The sequence below is a fragment of the Capricornis sumatraensis genome, chromosome 15 (assembly GCF_032405125.1).
Source record: "Capricornis sumatraensis isolate serow.1 chromosome 15, serow.2, whole genome shotgun sequence".
NCBI classification, from domain to species: Eukaryota; Metazoa; Chordata; class Mammalia; order Artiodactyla; family Bovidae; genus Capricornis; species Capricornis sumatraensis.
In genome coordinates, this window is record NC_091083.1 from 24,239,264 (window position 1) to 24,261,092 (window position 21,829).

At 36.5% G+C, this 21,829-nt stretch overlaps 1 protein-coding gene across 1 annotated transcript in view; it reads left to right on the forward strand.

The window, feature by feature from the left end:
• The window catches only part of MALRD1 (MAM and LDL receptor class A domain containing 1), a 590,849-nt gene extending 572,060 nt beyond the window's left edge, over nt 1-18,789 (forward strand). The window contains exons 39-40 of the mRNA XM_068987706.1: nt 15,534-15,609; nt 18,709-18,789. Coding sequence (XP_068843807.1) covers nt 15,534-15,609; nt 18,709-18,789 — 157 coding nt within the window. The remainder of the gene's footprint in view (nt 1-15,533; nt 15,610-18,708) is intronic.
• The last annotated feature ends 3,040 nt before the right edge of the window (nt 18,790-21,829 follow it).

Sequence of the window (21,829 nt, forward strand, 5' to 3'; positions counted from 1 at the left end):
CATTTGAAGGACTGATATTGAAGCTGAAACTCCAGTACTTTGGCCAGTTGATGTGAAGAACTGACTCATTTGAAAAGACCTTGATGCTGGGAAAGATTGAAGGTGCTAAGAGAAGGGGACAACAGAGGATGAGAAGGTTGGATGGCATCACTGACTCAATGGACATGAGTTTGAGTAGACTCCGGGAGTTGGTGATAGACAGGGAGGCCCAGAGTACTGCAGTCTATGGGGTCACAGAGAGTCGGACATGACTGAACAACTCAACTGAACTGAATTATTTGTTCAATCAGATTTCTCAGCCTGTTTCCAGTAGGATGTTTGAGCCCAAATGAACATCTTATATTCCAAGAAATATTTTACTTGGCTTCAATGCTCCAAGATTTATTTCTGCCAGAATCTTCACAGATGACTCTTAATGTTAGGATATCACTGTTTAGTTTTATTAAAAAATTTTAATCCAGCTTGATTGGCTGAAAGCTAATAAAGGAATTCCAAATGATGCCTACATGTATGACCTTTAGCAGAATCATTATTGGATTCCATGATGGGCTACAAAATCAGCCCATAGTCAGGAGCTTAAATCCTGGAATATGAATGAAGGACATTAGAGAAAACCAAAAACCTGAAAGTATGCACATTCATAATCTACGGAAGAAACTGGATATCAAAACACTGGGCATTTCAGGGAGCAGGAAATTCAAATTTAAGAAGTGACTATATTCACTCATCCCAATATCATCCTCACACTATATCATTTCATTTGGATATTTATATGTGTGACAGATTTTACCCTGAATGTTTCTGAAAACAATGCCTGGCATCAGACAGTCTAATCTAGTCCATCTAATTTGTAATTTAATTATCAGTTTTATTCATAATGATATTATTACTCCCATTCTACTTTTTTAAATTTTATATTGGAATATAGCCAATTAACAATGTTTGATAGTTTCAGATGCACAGTGGAGTGACTCAACTCTACATATACATGTGTCTATTCTCCCCCTATATAGATGAGCATATAGATTTACTCTTAAAGTAATATTCATATTTATCAAATGAACAAAATTTCACATGAATTTTCAAAATGATTTGCTATCTTTACTAAATAACTAGTAGCTCCTTAAGTAGCCACTCCTCTGATCACTGGGGCTTCCCCGGTGGCTCAGATGATAAAGATTCTGCCTGCCAATTCAGGATACCTGGATTCGATCCCTAGGTTGGGATCCCCTAGGGTGGGATCCCCTAGAGAAGGCAGTGGCTATCCACTCCACATTCTTTTCTGGAGAATCCCATGGACAAAGGATCTTGGCAGGCTACAGTTCCTGGGGTTACAAAGAGTTGACTGTACAAAATCAGCTTACATGCAATGTGTCAGGGATATAAGTCTGGAATAATACAGGCTTCACTGGTTTGTACATATGTGTGTTGTCATTGCTAACTTTCCCAAGATGTTTCAATTCTGTTGTCATTGGATACAGACTCCAAATAGTCTAAAAAATAAATTCTGTGTGAAAAAGTAGAGCACTTTACTGTATAATAGCTCCATGTTCTAATTATTTGATCTGAAGATAGCTATTTTCCCATTTCAATGCAGATGACTGTTTGTCAGAAATAGTCCTCAGGGCAAGATTCAAGGTACTTTTCAGCATCAGCTTTCTGTTCACTATAAATCTTACATGAGCAGGAAGATAGCATTTCAGCCCTGATATATTTCAGTGTTTCTTTTGTTTCCACCTATCCAAGCAATCAGAGTAGAAGAATGTGTTGTAGGGAAACCAGAGTTGTTCTTTGAAAGAGGTAACCTGTTTAAATGAGGAAGTACAGGAAGGTAGTAAAGATAAGTGAGGTATGTGCTATTAGCAAACCATTTAGCTCTACAATGGCTTGTAGCAAATACATTCAGTCACTACTGCCAGAGAATCAGAATTCTTATTAATGATACTAGAGGGTAGGGAATTTCAAAGAGGGGACGATGGGATCAGCTCCATAATTTTTCTTCATGAACTGCTTTGCCATCCTCCTGCTAGACTCTTCTGCTCTCACATCATCTTTGATACCATTTCTCCTTAGAAGCATCCTTAGGGACACCCTTAACAAGTTCAATGGGCTGTTGACTGTGTGGGACTCTCTAGCTCACTAATGAATCAAAGGACACAATTAGACCTTGAAGACCAGCCTGTTTTTGTCTTTGGAAAGAGAAACACATATATCAGAAACTCTTAATAATTCATTAATATACTTGTTGGCAAACATTTATTAATCACTTAGTATGTGCTGGGCACTGTGCTCGTGGCTGGGGATATAGAAATACAGGATAATGTACAGTCTGATGGAGAAGGCATATAGAAAAGCAAATAATGTCACTTCTTCAACAAGCATGTATATAGCTACTTCCTACTAAGTTTTGGAGAAACACAGGTAAAGGAGAGGCCAAGTCTGCTTCAGAGGTGAAAATAACATGGTGGGGGAGGTTGAGAAAGGATTTATGTGCTACATCACTCAAGTCTGAATTCATAGGTTGGAAACCCCAGATGAAAAGCAGGAAGAGCAGACAGAAGAACTCGTGTCAAGGTACAAGCTGTATTGGAGAATGGTGTGGGTTAATGTGATGGCTCAATGTGTAAAGAATCTGCCTGCCAATGCAGGAGATATGGGTTCAGTCTCTGGGATGGGAAGATCCCCTGGAGAAGGAAATGGCAACCCACTCCAGTATTTTTCCTGAAAAGTCCCATGAACAGAGGAGCCTGGTGGGCTACAGTCCATGAGTTGCAAAGTGTCAGACATGATTAAGCACGCAAACACAGATAAGGAAAAATGATAGGAAATTAAGAAATCTACATAGAATGCTAATCATGTGCTTGTGTACGTACAAATTTCTCTTTATATTTTAAAACTAACTTATTTTAGAATAACTACAAGAAAATTCAATTTTATTGCTTTTTAAAAAATTTAAGCACTATGATCTGAATGAATGCATAGATCCAAGAGAGTTTTAATAAATGTATTGATAAATCCAAAATAGGGTATATTTAAAGGAATTTGTCGATATTTAAGAGTCATAATGAAGTAAGTCAGTTTTTCTACATAGATTATCATATGGAGTTGTTAACTTTAAATTGTCTAAAATGATTTAGAAAGAAGCAAGTTGCTAGGCAATTGCTAAGGGAACTCACGAAGGCTGATAATTAACTTCAACACTGCAATCAGTTTCAATCAAACAGATTATGTGTCTAAGGGAATTCAATAAGAAAATTAGAGTGAGTTTTCATATAGAGCAATTTACATGAAAAAATATTTCATTCTGATTGAAGAAAGTTATATAGTACTTGGCCCTTTCCAACTGTGGGACTTTGGGTATCACATTCATTCAAAGAGAAAGGAAGAGAACATATTTTCAGAAGATAAAAATATATATATATTTTTTCAGCTAACAAAAAGTTGTTAGAAATCAGAAGTAGAAATCAGCCAGGCACATGTGTATTTACTCATATCGAAACACCAGTGTTAGCAGAACAGAGCTATCTAAACTGTATGATGAAGGACCAGCTGTGTTTTGTTTTGTTTTCAATCCACCACATACCAATGCTTTTGTAAGAAGTACTGGGAACGTGAAATTAAAAGACACACAAAACACTAGTCCAGATTTCTTATTCTTAGCCTCAACACACAAATAGCGACAAACATTTCTAAACAGCTATCCTCAATTTTTGTATTTATGTCATCTTGGAACGAGAAATAGAGTAAGACCATAACCAAATATAAATCACACTCTTGAGTAGTTCTGCAATAGAGTACCTGGCTCATATTTGGGGCTCAAGAAATGTTTCCTATATAAATTATAAAGATTTTAGCTCGGCCTATAGGAAGTTAATAATATTCTAGTTGGAGAGATGTGAGTGTAGACAAATAAATGCAACTAAGTTCATTTCTCTAGACAGATTCTTACACAGCATTTTCAAGTTTAAATTGTCAAAGATTTAGAAAGAAGCCAGTTTCTAGGTGATTGCTAAGGGAAATCACAAGACTGATAATTAACTTCAATACTGCAATCAGTTTTTAAGCAAAGAGATTATGTGTCTAAGGGAATTCAATAAAGAAATTAGAATGAGTTTTCATATGGAGGAATTTACAGGGAAAAACATTTCATTTCAATGAACAAAAATACCATGTAGCCTGATGGTAAAATGTACAACGCACACTGAAGTACAAAGAGGAGATGTGGTTTACCTGGCTCCAAGGCTGGCAAAGACTGGTCAATGAGAACGGTGTGTGCGTGCTAAGTGGCTACAGTCACATCTGACTCTGCGACACTGTGGACTGTAGCCCACCAGGGTCCTCTGTCCATGGGATCCTCCAGGCAAGAACACTGGAGTAGGTTGCCATGGTCTCCTCCAGGGCATCTTCCCAACCCAGGAATCAAATCCACGTCTCATGTCTCCCACATTGGCAAGCCAGTTCTTTACCACTAGTGCCACCTGGGATGGTATTTAAAAGCAAAAATAAGAATTATGAAAAAGCATGACCTGCTTAAAACCTAGCCTAAGGAGTGTAGCTGCAACGGGAGGTAGGTAGATGTTGAGAAGAAATGCTAAAAAGAGAGGAATCAGGAAAGACTGCAAGAAGGATCTTGTCTTTTAGGTAAATGATTTACAAGGAGCTGGGCAGGACGGAGGCAAGGAGCTCATTCAGGGGAAACGCCTCGTTATCTTTTCCAAATTGGAAAACGATCACCTCATCCTCAAGATTCAGATACACAGTAGCATAATGAATGGAATTTTGGAAACACAACAAAGTGCCAGAAAATAATTAAAGATTATATTTAATGTCACCACCCAGAGATGCAGACTGTTACCATTTTGATGTGTCTTCTTCCAAACCTTTATCCATGTGCAGACACGTACATACACTTTTCATCTTGAAAGTCTGTTTTCCTCTGCGTCTGGTTCCCACTAGGTGGCTGTGGATGTGCTAACACTGCATTCGGGAGGAGAAGCTGGCAGAGACCGTCTTTCTGTTGGCAACACGGGGTCTCTTTAGAGTTAAGCTACAGAAACCTGTGTCAGCTTTATTCATCCTAACTGCCTCCATATTCCTGGGCATGTTCCCATTTAAGCACTCTCCCACAGCTAGATCCAATTAAACAGTGACAGTTTTTGTGGTCAGTGATATTTATTTCCTGCCTGAGAAGAGTAGGAGAAAAAATATGGCAGCTGCTGTATCATGTGAATCAGTTTAGCAAATGCGATGTCCCAGTTGTCGTTTGGTTTTGTGACCCTGGATGATTAATCCTTTCCCCTCCTTTTTGTGGCATTTCTGGTTACATTTGCAAAGCCAATGTTTTCTGAATTTTCTCACCCAAAACATTTGGTTCAGCTTGTTTCATAAGGACTGGCAAATGAAAACTTGAGTTCATGGACATTCTCGCACGGTCCCCACCCCCGCCCCTGCCCCCGCCCCCGCCCCCGCCCCCACCCCACCGCCCCCCACCCACACCCCACCCCACTGCCCCCCACTGCCCCCCACTGCCCCCCACCGCCCCCCACCGCCCTTAATTATTGCTGCTTTTCCAAATTGGCTTCTTTTCTTTCTTTCCTTTCTTACAGATTGTTTTAATTCTTTTTTTTTTAAGTAATCATCTTTCCAAAGGTAGACACCATTTTATAGCTCAATATTTTTGTTTACTGCTACTCATGATTTCTTCTCTTTTTTCTTTAGCAGTGGTCAGATAATACAGCATTTTAATATATTCAGTGAGAAAAGGATGATTTAATAGACTTGGTTTATTGTTTCTCAGACTGCCTTATAACGTTGTATAATTTTATTCTATCTGTAGATTCTTATAACAGATTTAATGTGCCACGATGTAATTACACACTGCAGATTGTAATCTTGGTGCTGGCTTTTTTATGATAAACACAACCATATGAAAATGCCCCCCAAATCAAATTCTCTAAGGTACTGTTGTGTTTCAAGGTTTCCATTAAATCCCTCCCCTCTAGCCACCACCTCTCCTAGATAGTTTTTACCGAAGCACACTTGGGCATAATCTCAGTGTGACATTTTTTTAAGGATTTTAGTTGAAACAACTTAATGAAGCACATTGCTGGTCTTCCTAAAATAATATTGTGGGGCCTTGTTACTTTGCTAGTCTTGATGATAGTGACAGGATACAGACCATAAATGTCTTCTCTCCTAAGTTGGAGATGTGCTTCTAAGCAACTGGCTTTGGTTTGTTTTGTTTTGAAAGCTGACCTATGGTAACTGATTCTTTTGTCCTGCTTAAATTTGCATTGGAGAATCTTCAAGTCAATGTTGTATCTTGTATGAATTAAATACATAGACTGGACCATACCCATTTCATGGACCGTCTCCAGTGCATTCCCTCTGGGTCAAGTCTATTTTCCAGTTCTCAGAATCCCTTTCTATCTACTTCTCATCTGTCTTATATTCTTCTGTTGTGCTTATCTTTGCAAGCCACTGTAAATTTATTTTCATTACAAAAAGGACAAAGCAGGGTCTGAATTTTAAAATTTGTGATACTGTTCCTTAAAAACAGTTTATTCAAACAGGCTAAAATTTGGATTGGAAATGATCAGACACCAGGTATAAAATAAAACTTATCTAGGGTTTTCAGAAAAGAAAGATGATCTATGTAAATCGTGTGGCACCCATGGTTGCACAGAAAATGTAGTGCACAATCTCTCCCCATTACTACAACTTAAAAATGAACATACCAAAAAAATCAAAACAAGCACACCTCATTTCCATAGGTTTTAGTACCCTAACTAAGAATCAAACATTTCTAGAAACATCTCTTCTTGACCAAAAGAAATATGTTTGATAGATATGAGTAAAAGTAGGGACCAAAAATATTTTATTTGTATTGGGATTTTGTAATATATTTTCCCTTTACCTGAAAGATTAAGCACACTCAGGAAGACTTAATAGAAACTCTTAGAGCTGAAAATATTTAGAAAAACCAAATTGAAGGGTGTAAAATGACAGGTTGAAATGAGTAGAGTAGAACTGAGGTTTACTTCTGAGGGACACCTCAGGTTCACCATTAATCAGGGTAAGCGAAATTTAATATGATAGGCATGACTCCCAGAGTAAATGAGTTCCATTTTCACCAGTGAAATGATTGAATCTCATAATTCAGATGGATCCTTTTTTTAAAAATATGTCATATGTACTTTTACTGTTAGAAACATTTTCCCCAGTAGCAACAAATCATGTACTTCATAGCCTGAAAACTCACATCAACTCCTGATATTTATACATGGATATTTCATACCATTTTTCAGAGATACATATGAGATGTAGGAAACACAGACCTTTATTTTTCAAATATTGGAAAGTGAGTCATTTCTACCAAATTAATTTTTCACCAGTTGTATGATTTTTTCATTTCCTGTGTGATGAAATGGATAGAGGGACCATCCCTGTTCTATTGTACTCTTCTCTCCCTGGTGGGTCAGCTAGTAAAGAATCCACCTGCAATGTGGGAAACCTTGGTTTGATCCCTGAGTTGGGAAGATCCCCTGGAGAAAGGAACGGCTACTCACTCCAGTATTCTGGCCTGGAGAATTCCATGGACTGTATAGTCCATTGGGGTAACAAAGAGTCGGAAACAACTGAGGGACTTTCACTTTCACTTCATCTTCAAGAAAGCCCTCAGGATACCCCTCTGGCCTGGCACTTAACCAGCTGAAAAAAAAAAAAAAAGGAAAGAGACAGAGGCTTAGTTTTGGGCTAAGTGGAACAGAAATCTAAACACAAATGTGACTCCAAGATCACAATAGTAAAAATGAATGTCTTTCTCTGAGTATTGATGAAGTATATTGCTGGGAGTGGGCATGGAAGAACAGAGTAGAGAATTAGCTAGTGTATTATCAAGACTTCAAACTGTATACATTTGTTGTTATTCCTTCTGTAAATATTCACTTGATTCCTATAGCACTAGGTACTACACTAGGTGCTATGATAGAAGAGGAAGCCAGATAAGGAAGAACCTCCTTTAACCTTCTGTAAAAAATGCATGAATAAGATGATTGCAAAGGTCCTTGCTAACTCTAAATAAATAAATCCATTATAAAAAGTTAAAAGTACTACAGTGAGTATTATTGCCAATGTTGTCACTTCCTTCTCCCCCCCTCCCTTTATTCTAATGTCCTTTCATTGGTCCCAAGCTTTGGGGTCAGGAGAAAAAAGTAGGGAGTTTAAATGAAAATATCAATGGCAAAAGGAGAAAATAAAAAAAGAAAGTAAAAGAATAACACTGAACCATTAGTCGGCATCTAATTTGTGGTGGGCATTTTATAAACATGTAATTTAATCTAAGAGACAGAAATCTAGTAAGCTGTCACCCTCTAAAAGAAATTAGATCTAGAGTGAGGATCCACATACTGATTAACTCTGTAAGTACAGGACCTAAAGCAGTCTTCAATAGATAATATGTGTCCTAGAAATGTTGGATACGTTTAAATAGATAAATATGAAAGATCATAAATAACATGATCAGCATTCTAGCATTCCACCATCTGGAGGAATGAGTCACCACATTATAGACATCATTTTCCTTTAGACACTTAGAACAGTTATTTCTTAGATCTTAGAATGTTCTTTAGCATTTAGAAACAAACATAGAAATCATTTCTTCATTGCCATCTTTCTAAATTCCATATATATGTGTTAGTATGCTGTATTGGTGTTTTTCTTTCTGGCTTACTTCACTCTGTATAATCGGCTCCAGTTTCATCCATCTCATCAGAACTGGTTCAAATGAATTCTTTTTAACGGCTGAGTAATACTCCATTGTGTATATGTACCACTGCTTTCTTATCCATTCATCTGCTGATGGACATCTAGGTTGTTTCCATGTCCTGGCTATTATAAACAGTGCTGCGATGAACACTGGGGTACTTGTGTCTCTTTCAATTCTGGTTTCCTCGGTGTGTATGCCCAGCAGTGGGGTTGCTGGGTCATAAGGTAGTTCTATTTGCAATTTTTTAAGGAATCTCCACACTGTTCTCCATAGTGTCTGTACTAGTTTGCATTCCCACCAACAGTGTAGGAGGGTTGCCTTTTCTCCACACCCTCTCCAGCATTTATTGCTTGCAGATTTTTGGATCGCAGCCACTCTGACCCAAGTAGTTTGCAGGCTATGCAAAGCCAATGACTGTATTATCTCAAATAGAAGAAAATCCAACTAAAAGTGGCTTGAGCAAGAAGATACCTATCATTTCACAGAGAGTCCAGAGGCACTGTGTGATCACGATGATTAATGTGCTGCTTCAGAGTTACCTGGAACTCCAGTGTCCACTTCTCCGATTTTCTTGACTTCCCTCTTGATCACAAGATGGCTGCTGCAGTTCCAGGAACCACAGATGATGTCAATGTCCAGAGTCAGAAAAGGAAATATCTGTATCTTTGTTTCCTTTTTTGGAATAAGCAAGACCTTCCAAGAAGTCTTTCCAAGTACTTATCTTCATCAGTCATAGGCCAAGGCTGCCTCATATACTAGGGACTATGTTGCTAACTTGGCAAGGCAGAATGAAGTTACTGTGATTGCTGGCTTAGACAAGCGGGTCTCAAACTGTGGACCATGGATGTGTGTGTGGGGGCTCTATAAGATCCTTTCAGGGGGTCAGCAAAGCCAAACTATTTTCAGTTGGTCTTTATACCAGATATCTGGTATAAAGCAGTGGTGGGTAAAACAGATGGTACCTTATCATGAATCAAGGCAAACGTATCAAACTGTACAAACAGCACTATGTTTTCTACTGCCAGAAGCTCACAGTCAAGATCACTTTAAAATGTCCTCTATGGAATAGTGAAAATGACTGATGCTGTTAAATCTTGGCCCTGAAATACTTTTCAATTTTTAACTTTATTTTAATTGTTAATTAAAACCTTATTTACAAAAAAAAAAAAAAAAGAAATCATTTCTTCAGTGGAAGCATGAGAGCAAATTCCACCACACACACACATGCACAAAATTATCATGTTTATCTCTTCAAATCACCTCGATGGCTACATTAGGATTACCCAGTTTCAGAGAGTGTTGTTCCTCATACTTTTTAGTAAACAGATTTTTTTTACAGTACAGTTTTATAATACAGTCCACCTGGATATAACAGAAATCATTGTGCATGGCCCTCTCAGTGTTGTTCCACCCTAATAATTTGTGCTAAAGTTTTAAGCTCACTTGAGTATATTCTAAGCTTACTTTTAAGTATGAAAACATTGTGACAGCTTTACTCACATGAGATGGTAGCAAGGAGAAGATATTTGGTGGATTTGACTTAAGACTGACCAGTTTCCCCAACACACAAAATTGGAGAAAAAGTTGTCTGTTGTTAACAAAAAGAAAGTAAACTACTGATTGATAACCAAAAACAATAATAAATTTAGTAAAGAAAATGAATAAGACACTCACTAAGACAAATAATAAAAGCAGATTACAATTATTAATAAACTTACAATATGTGTAAATAGATGTTTATTTTGAAGTATAGACTTGTCAGTTAAAACAATTCAGGCACTGTCTTGTCATTCTTTTCTATCAGCTTCCTGATAGCCATTTTTCAACTGCAGAATGCTGTCACCTTTTCTTTCAACCTAGATAAAACTTATTCACTTATCTAGTCTAAAGATGTTCACATTAAATGGCAATCAGACTCTACCTTAAAACTGTCCAAACGTTGCCATAATAATTTTTCTCATACGCTAGCATTACAATTTGGTTTTATATTAATGAAGATTGTATAGCTCTGCTAAACTAGAGATACGGAGAAGGCAGTGGTAACCCACTCCAGTACTCTTGCCTGGAAAATCCCATGGACAGAGGAGCCTGTTAGGCTGCAGTCCACGGGGTCGCGAGGAGTTGGACACGACTGAGCGACTTCACTTTCACTTTTTACATTGGAGGAGGAAATAGCAACCCACTCCAGTGTTTTTCCCTGGAGAATCCCAGGGATGGTGGAGCTTGGTGGGCTGCCGTCTATGGGGTCGCACAGAGTTGGACATGACTGAAGCAACTTAGCAGCAGCAGCAGCAAGCTAGAGATTAATGTGTTTATCAATAAGAAAACTTAACCAGAACAATTATATAAGAAAAAAAGACAGAATCCATCCAAATTGGAAAGGAAGAAAGAAAACTATACTATAAATGACATGAACATGTATAGATAGAAAACTCAAAAAAAATCCATAAGAAAGCTACTAGAATTAATAACCTCAGCAAAGTTTTGATATATAAGATCAACATATAAAAATCAGGTATGCTCTTAAATACTGTCAGTGAACAATCAGAAAAAGAAATTAAGGAAATAATCACATTGACAATAGCATATAAGAGAGTAAAATACCTGGGAATAAATTTAACCAGAGAAGTGAAAGATTTCTACACTTAAAATTTCAAAGCATTACTGAAAGAAATTAAAGAAAACCTAAGTAAGTAAAAAGACATTTTGAGTTTATAGATAGAAAGATTTGTTATTGTCAAAATATCAGTACTACACAAAGCAATCTACAGATTCAATACAGTACCCATTAAAACTCCAGCAGCTTTTTTTTTTTTTTTGCAGAAATATAAAACTTATCCTCAAATTAGTATGGAATTACAAGGGCACCAAAGAGCTAAAACAATATTGATAAAGGATGGACTTGGAGAACTCACATCCTGATTTCAAAGCTTACCGCAAAGCCACAGGAAATGAAACTGTGTGGTATTAGCATGTGAATATAAGTGGAGACCAATGGATCAGAATTAATCGAAATATAAACCCATACATCTAAGACCAGTTGAGTTTTGACAAGTCCATTCAATAGAGAAAGAACAGTCTTTTCAATAGATGGTGCCAGGGCAACTGGATTTCTGCATACAAAGGAATGGATTTGAACTCCTACCTCATACCATGCATAAAAATTAACTCGAAATGGATCAAAGACTTCAATATTGAAGCAAATAAGAGCTAAAACCAGCAAATATTTAGGGGAAATCATAGGAGTAAAACTTCATGATCTGAGATTTGGCAATGCCGTCTTAGATATGATACCAAAAGTAAAGGAAAAAATATATATATAGACAAACTGGACTTCATCAAAGATGTTCATTTCACTGAGAAAATGAAATAGTGCCCAACACTGTGAATGCAGTTAATGCTGAATTGTACACTCTTAAAAAATGGCTAAAATGGCAAATTTTGTTATATACATATATTTACCATATTTTAAAATTAATATAATTAATATTCCTAGAAAACTTTGAATTATATTCTTTAAATGAGTGACTTGTAGGGTGTGTCAATTGTAATTTAATAAGGTGGTTAAAAGGTATAAAATAAGCATTTACCTGAAAGTCATGTTTAATGGATGCAACATACAGGAATTTATTTTTTGTTTTTCTTCATTGCCCATCTAAAATATTTTCAGATATCTATTATAACTACTTTCATGTTTTTAATCAACACTGAAACAATTTTGTTAGTTAATAAGCCATGAAGTCAGTTCCTGTGGAGATATCCATATGCTCACTATATTTAAATTAGAAACTTGTATCAGACTTATCCTAGTTCTGCACTAACATATCTCTGTTTAGCTTCCTCAGAACACCACCTTATACAGTGCCTGCACACATTGGGTGTAGCCAGAGCTTAATAGTAATTTATGTGAATGCCTGTTAAGTCAGGGGACGAGAATGCATGTGATTCAACCGTTACCTTTTATCTACTCTAAACTTCTAAATCAATGCCTTTCTGATTCCCAGAGGTGTTTCCATTCTTCGAAACCTTAGCTCTTAAAGAGCTGTCTGCCTAATAATGACAGATACAGTAAGTTAAACACAGCATTTTTTAGCCTCATGCAGACTTAACATTGTACCATACAGTGTTAGGACTTGCAGAAAACATCATAATCAAACATTTTATGTCCCTTGTAGCAGGATTTGTCATTTTAAGTAAAATTGTTTATGTTTGAATATCAAACATATATAACTGATGAAGGTGGAAAATTATATCATGGAACTTGAAATAGTAATTCTATGGAGCTGACACTTGAAATGTACTTAACTGAGGTATCTATGTGTAGTGGGTATGTTTTTACTTCTTAAATAGGAAAGACATTAAAAATTAAGCCCAACAATTCTCAGATTTTCCATATTGGGAAACAACACTTGATCTGGGGAAAATTAAAAGGTTGAAATTGTTAATAAACATAATTTGAAGTTAACATAATTTGCTCACCTCCCACTACTCATACTGTGACCCTTTCTTCTTTTATTATGGTCCATATCCTTACACTTAACGTATCCCTCTTCTTTCTTTATACTCACCCACCCCAAAGGCTGGTCACTTCATTTTAACAGAAAATGATTTAAGACTTAAAATCCTTTCAGAAGAAAAGTATCTTCTATAGCTGAAGCCATAGTAATAATAGGGTTGGAAAATTGATCAATTTACTTGACTTCTGCTTGCCAATAGTGGTTTAGGTCATCTGGAGTCTTAGCAGTTCAAAGCCAAAAATAATCATCTCGTACCAAAATCTTCTGTGTTGCTTGTGCCTCACTTCTATCCCACTGACAGCAAGCCTGTCTCTTCAGTTCTTGGTTGCCTGCCCAGTCTTTGGACCATCTGTCCTGTCTGGTCTTATGGTTTGGGTTTCCTCCTGCTTTCTGATTTCATGCCTGATTTCAGCCAAGAATTTTTCTCGGTTGTTGGTGTTTGTGGCTGTCCCATCTTTACCTAGCTCCTAATTTCCATCTTGTTTTAATCCTCAGTCTCTCCTGTACCAGCTTCTGCTTTCACATTTGACACATTTCAAAACACCACTTCACTTCCTTCCCAGTCTCAGTTTTAAGAGCAGCCCCATCATGCCCTAACTCTGCCACTTATTGAGATTAGTGCTCTGAAAACAACCTTGACTGGTCTTGGAGAGAGAAAAGGCAAAGAATCAAACACCACTTATTCATTTTCATTAATAATTATAGCAATTGTACATTTTCAATTACTGGTTAAGTAATTGTTCCTTCATCATTTTAAAGTATATCTGTTTTTTTCCCACAAAATAACTCACAAAAATGGCTGCTACAACCCTCTTCACCTATAACTCAAAGGTGATCTGGTTAAGCTACTGAACATTTAGAAACAGTAGAGGTCAGGAATCTAAGAAAGCACTGAATCCACAGGGAGAATGTATTGCCAGCCAGACACAGTTACCCAGATTATGCTGTTGGGTTCATTAATCCTGTTACTTTTTAGAAGAGGACCATGTGGTTTGGTAGATGAAATAAGAGGTCACACCTCTGACAATATATTATCAAAGAGGGAATCAGTAAGACTTACTCTTTACGCCCTTTTCTTTCAGAATATAAAGGTATATTATTGATAAGTATTAATTGTCATTATACTCTGATTAAGCAAAATTTCCATGCCTTTTGGGCTTCCCTGGTGGCTCAGACAGTAAAGAATCTACCTGCAATGTGGGAGAACTGGGTTCAATCCCTGGGTTGGGAAGATCCCCTGGAGGATGGCAGGGCAACTCACTCCAGTATTCTTGCCTGAGGATTGCCATGGATAGAGGAGCATAGCAGGCTACTGTCCATGGGGGTCACAAAGAGTTAGACATAATTGAGCAACTAAACACAGCACATATAATTTTTTCTTCCTGGCTGCCTTCTTAAGACCCTGGCAATCATCCTGGTATTGGTCTTCCATTCTCCACTGTGTGTATATGTATGTGCATGTGTGCATATATGCAATTTTCCTTATATCTTTAATAGCATGTATTTAGTTATCTGGTTATATTTATTTTGTTCCTGTGATGAGCATTTGTTTCTTCATCAGTTGTGACCAACTATCCCAGGGCTAGTTGTCTTCTAATAAATCTATTGACTCTTAAGTAACCAAAATATAAAAAGGAATGATCATTTAGGAGCTCAGTTAATCTGAGTCAATTATGCAGATATAAACCAATATGTGAGATTATCAAGGACATGCCTCTTTATGACTCCTGAAAGGAAATACTAACATAAAGTTTTCTTCAAAATGTTCCTATTTAAATTTGCTGTTTAAAATATTAAATACTTTCACTCATATGCTATGTACACATCATTATGACAGACAAGGTCATGGAAAATAGTCCTCAGATTGTGGTGGGCTTGGCACTTTGGAATCTATGGGACTTCACGGTGGTCTTTCCTTATAACCAGTTCAGCTTTACATTACATCATTCTTCCTAATGTTGTATCTTTTGTATTATTTTAGTAATAATTAAGAAATTAAGAACTACTTTTTTATATGCTTGGATTTATTTGGATCTAACTTTTCAGACATCACATTATGCTTGCCTTCCAAGATGTGGTTGCCTTGGTGTCCTACAAAGTAGTCTTTACTTATGGAAATACCTTCATAAAAATAAGTACACTGGCTAGACAATGTGTCTTCCAAAGATTTCTATCAGATAACAATCTGAAAATATCCTGTGCTGAATTTCGATACTTACTTTCCTTTTTGTGGCCTTGTGTGCTTTAAGGAAAACTAAAAGAAGTATTAACCGTGCATTTGTTAATCCAATTTATGGGAACTGGAGCAACTCAGAGAAAACAGAGGTAAGTGGCAATGATAAACTGTATTTTCTCAGAAGGGAAAACACAAGCACTTGCACATGCACACACATACACACACACAGAGTGTTGTCTGGACATGTTCCCATATCATGGTTAAGAGACGTGTTTAGTGGACTTATTTCTCCACCAGAGAGATGAGATGGGAAGGATTTTAATTCTCTCTAAATATGCAGTGAGAATTTTCCATTTCAGGATGGTTTCAATCTGCTTATAGAAGTTCACTGTTAAATGGCTTTGTGGTCATTGTTCATACTGAGAAAGAGGCAACAACTCTGAAAAATATCAGTTTAACTAACAGAGTATTAGTCGTCTCCTCACAGTAACTCTTCATGGACTCTTCTTCATATTTCATTCCCAAACACAAAAGGGACGATAGCATTCTGTGCTTTCTTTTGAATTCAGGTGTGGGCTGTGAGGGCTGTTACCTGATAATTTAGACAGAGAAAGGAGAAACTGAAGCGTTACATCTTTCTTGGCCTTTTTAATGGCTACTCCTTATAAGTGCAATATGCAAAAGGCTGGAGAGAAAATGTCAAGTAAAATCCCTCTCATCCCTTTCTTAAGTATGTAATATGAGCATCCATTTGGGTATAAAACAGGATTAGCTATGACACATCACATCTGTGTGAAAGCTTCCTTACATCTGATTTTAGAAATATTGTTAATTAATTAATTCTGTTGTCAAAGTGAGCATATGTTAGAAAACCAGTTTTCATTTTTAATGAAAGTCACAAACAGTTATCACTGTTACTAAAAATAAGTAACAGAGGTGGTTTCCAGCATATTTGAGTTATGTAGTCAAAGTCTAATAAAATGCTTGACTTTTTAAATTTCTGTTATCTGATAACTTGGGCTTCCCTTGTGGCTCAGCTAGTAAAGAATCCAGCCTGCAATGTGGGAGACCTGGGTTCAATCCCTGGGTTGAGAAGATCCCCTGGAGAAGGGAAAGGCTACCCATTCTAGTATGCTGGCCTGGAGAATTCCATGGACTGTAGAGTCCGTGGTGTTGCAGAGTCAGACACAACTGAGCAACTTTCACTTTACCTTATAACTTAGAAGAGGAAGGGAGAAATTAAGGGCATTACATCTTCACTAATGACATAATACACGCTTTGTGTGTGGTTATAATATGTGGAAAATAAGTAAGATATACCTAAGAATACAGAATTAACTTGATTTCAAGTCAATTAAGTCACAGAGCAAAAATGAAAACATAGTTCTACTTAATGGTTAATATTAATAAATAACAAACAAAGTAATGTATCTTCTTGACAAAGTAGGAAGGTATAATGTAAACGTATTTTCATTTTTACTAAAGAAAAGAAAATTTAATCTTTTTAGTCTTTAGCTTAGTTTAAGTTTTAGAATCTGAAAGTTACAAAGGATGTAAGGAAATAAAATGTTTTAAATTTGACATTTTTTATTAATCATTCCTCTTTCATGTTGTTTCCTTCCATTAAGAATGGCTAGAGAAGAAATCCTGTCATAGCTCTCAACTTTTGTTGCTTTTTTGATTTCTGTTGTTTCAGAAACAAATAACTTTGTATTAATTAAACTAAGTGCACCTTTCCTGACATAACAGAGGAGTAGACTTCTCAGAAAATACTCTTATGACCATTCTTAGAAAAAATTCTCATATTCTGACATACAAATTTAGAAGATAGTATATTGAAAACCACGGACCCATCAGCCAACGTCTAAAATGATCAACCCATGGTCATTCTTGTTTCACCTCTGCTACCACCCATTCCCTCCACCCACCAGAATGGTGGTGATATTTTTTAAAAAAGACTTTATTTTCTTTGAGAAATTTCAGGTTCAGGACAGAAGGTACATGGATTTTCCATATATCCTGTGTCCCACACATGCATAGCCTTTCCCATTATCAACATCTCCAACCAGAGTGGTACATTTCTTACAACTGATGAACCTACATTGACATGTTATTATCACCCAGAGTCCATAGTTTACGTTACAATTCACTCTTTGTGTCAACCAGAGTGTTTTTAAGCAAATTCCAGTATCATTTAATTTTATTTGTAAATACTTCAGTTATATTAGGATAAATATATTAAAAAATATATATAATTACAGTATCACTTGCAAACATTTAACAGAAATTCTGTGACACAATCAAAGATTCCATCAGTGTTCAACCTATTCCATTTGTCTCATAAATAAGTATGTGTGGAGGGGCTGTACTTTGTTGTTGTTGCTATATTTTTAAAATCAGTATCCATATAATTTATGTGCATTCAAATTGTTAGAGATGTCTCTGCTTCTGCTGCTGCTACTGCTAAGTTGCTTCAGTCGTGTCCGACTCTGTGCAACCCCATAGACAGCAGCCTACCAGGCTCCTCCGTCCCTGGGATTCTCCAGGCAAGAACACTGGAGTGGGTTGCCATTTCCTCCTCCAGTGCATGAAAGTGAAAAGTCAAAGTGAAGTCGCTTAGTCATTTCCAACTCTTAGCGTCCCCATGGACTGCAGCCTACCAGGCTCCTCCGTCCATGGGATTTTCCAGGCAAGAGTACTGGAGTGGGTTGCCATTGCCTTCTCCAGACATGTCTCTAGTCTCTTTTAATCTCTAGATTTTGTTTTCTATTTTCCCCTTGCAATTTACTTGCTGAGGAAATCATGTTGGTTGTCCTATACAACTTTCCATGTTTTAGATTTTTTAATATATACTGCAAAATATAATTCTCCCAGCTGAAAGCCGTTTGGCTGTTGTTTTTTGTGAATATTTTTATTTAGTTTTATTTAAACTAACTATAATTAAAGTAACAAACTTAAAAACAGTGCCATAGAAAGAAGCAGTCAAGATCCTGGCCACTGCATTCCCCCATCGCACTAGAGGTGAGGATGAGGTGGTGGCTCCTTTGCTCAAAGGATGCTGGGCACACACCAAGAAGAGGCTTGTGTCAGGCAGATTGGATTTAAGGTGTTGAAGTAGGAGTCACAGATGCGCTAGTTATTACTCCAGTGAAAATCCATTAAAAACTCACTGCATTCTGCATGATCTGGAAAAAAGTCTCTTATTTTAAAGTCTAAAATCATAACTCTTTCGATGTGTTTTTCTTTAGAGTTCTATATACTCCTTCTCAAATCCGTTATATGACACAGTATCAGGAAGACTGGAGACTATATCTAATCATCTCAAATAGTGCCATCAAGATCATCAAGACTGGGACTTCCCTGGTGGTCCAGTGGCTAATACTCTGCGCTTCTTCTGCAGAGGGCACAGGTTTGATCCCTGGTCATGGAACTAAGATCCCACATGCTGCATGGCATGGCAAAAGAAAAAAAAAAAAAAGAAAGAAAACAAAAGGATTAAATCTGATCTCATATCCAGTCTGTGAAATCTGATAGAAACTCATCTTATTCAATAGTAAAACTGGAAGGGATTTGGAATACCACTCTAATTATTACAGTTACAAATAAATTTTCTTATAGAATATTTTGAATGTTTTCATGGAATCTGAATTAGAACTTTATCTTCATTATATATCTGAATATTTTAATAAAATGTCCCACTTAAGTTTCTTGTTTTCTTTTGACTTTATTATAGTTATTTTTTAAGGACGAATCAAATTGTTTCAGATCCTGAATATAAAGAAGTTTTAAGAAGCTTATTTATATTCCATTGAGCTTAGAAATAAAGTTGAACTGACTACAAACCAGCAGGAGTGGGTGGACAAATATAATAATCCTAATCAACATAACCATGAATAAAAGGTATTTCTGTATTTGGGGAAAAAATATGATAAATTATCATCTTGAACTTTCCTTCATTCAAATCATCATTTAACATCTATCTTTACATAGATATAAAAATAATGCTAAAATATATGTTAAGAAGCCTTGTTTTTCTAAAAAGAATAGAGAACCCAGAAACAAACCCGCACGCTTATGGTCAATTAATCTGCAACAAAGGAAGCAAAAATATACAGTGAAGAAAAGACAGTCTCTTCTGTAAGTGGTTTTGGGAAAAGTGAACAACTGCTTATAAAAGAATTGAATTAGAACATCTTCTCACACCATATACAAAAATAAACTCAAAATGGATTAAAGAACTAAATGTAAGACCTGAAACCTTAAAACTCCTTGTAGAGAACATAGGCAAGCTTATGTAAATCATAGCAATATTTTTTGGATCTGTCTCATAAGGCAAAAAAAAAAAAAAAAACGCAAAAATAAACAAATGGAACCTAATTAAACTTAAAAACTTTTGCACAACAAAGGAAACTACTGACAGAATGAAAAGACAATCTACTGAATGGTAAATATTTGCAAAGGGCCTAACAAATAAGGGGTTAGTATCTAAAAAATATAAACAGTTCATACAACTCAATATCAAAAAAGGAAACAATGCAATTTAAAAAATGGGCAGAAGACCTGAATAGACATCTTTCCTAGGAAGAATACAGATGGCCAACAGGAACAAGAAAAGATGCTCGACATCAGTAATCATCAGAGAAATGCAAATGGAAACCCCAATGAGATATCACGTCACACCTATCAAAATGGCTATCATCAAAAAAGTCTACAAGTAACAAATGTTGGCAAGGATGTGTAGAAAAGGAACCCTAATACACTGTTGGTAGGAATGTAAATTGGTGCAGTCACTATGGAAAACAGTATGGGGGGTTCCTCAAAAAACTGAAAATGGAACTACCATTTGATCCAGTGATCCCACTGCTGGGTATATGTCCAAAGAAAATGGAAACACTAATTTGAAACTTGGTGTTTCATATGTACCCCAGCATTCACAGCAGCATTATTTATAATAGCTAAGATATGGAAGCAACCTAAGTGTCCATCAACAGATGAGTGGATAAAGAAGATATGAGGTGTGAATATGTGTGTATATATATATATTACTTAGCCCCCCAAAATGAGATTCTACATTTGCAACAATGTGGATGGAGGGTATTATACTTAGTGAAATAAGTCAGACAGACAAATATTCTATGTTATCACTTATATGTGGAATCTAAAAAATAAGACAAACCAATGGATATAAAAACAACAACAACAAAAAAAAAAAAACACAAAAAAAAAACAAAAACGAAAAACTGTCACAGTTAGAAAGAACAAACAGGTGGTTTCCAGCAAGAGAGAGGGCAGAAGGGAGGGGTAAGAAGCAGGTGGAGGATTAAGAGACACAAACTACTATCAGTGACATAAATAAGCAAGGATGCACAGCACAAGGAATTATAGCCAATATTTTAAAATAACTTCAATGCAGTATCATCTTTAAAGTATTGGGGGTTTTTTACAACATTTTGGGCTGTAAGTAACTGAAAACTTCCGTACTGAAATGGCTTAAATAATGTGGCATTTTTAGCCAACAAATCAGGAAATTGGGAACTAGGGCATCTCTTTGCTTTGTTATTCTTTAAAAGTTTTATTTTAAATTTATTTATTTTCAGCTGTGCTAGGTCCTCATTGCTGCATGCAGTCTTTCTCTAGCTGCAATAAGCAGGGGCTACTCTCTAGTTGTACTACAATAGCTTCTCATTGCAGTGGCTTCTCTTGTTGAGAAGCATGGGCTCTAGGCTCATGGGCTTCAGTAATTGCAGTATGTGGATTCAGTAGCTCTTGTGACAGCTCTATGGCTTCAGCAAGGATTCTTGTTCACAAGTTTCAATCCTCATGCTATGTTTGGGACATTGCTGCTGCTGCTGCTGCTGCTGCTAAGTCACTTCAGTCGTGTCTGAGTCTGCGACCCCATAGACGGCAGCCCACCAGGCTCCCCCGTCCCTGGGATTCTCCACGCAAGAACACTGGAGTGGGTTGCCATTTCTGAGCCCCATGTAAATTCTACTACCAACATAGTTCCCTTTGTGAGAGTACACAGTAGAGAGAAATATTACTTTTCATTAAACTTACAATAAAGTTAATCTCAAATTTTATGGAAATTAATTTTTGAATCCCATAAACTGCAGTCTTGTTTTGCTCTCTATGAATATCTTTTTCTAAGTGCTGCTTTCCAACTAACACCAAAATTTCTGAACTTAGGAAAAAAAATCATATAGGAGAAGATCAGTTGCCATTCTTATTGTTGAATTGTTGTTCTTTACTCTCTGGTTCATGGCACTGTGGGACATATACATTTTTGGAAGTTGCATTTATTTTAGCTTAAAAATATCATCCAGATATATTCAGTATTTTTATCTAACTTCCTAAAGAAGCAGTAAATTA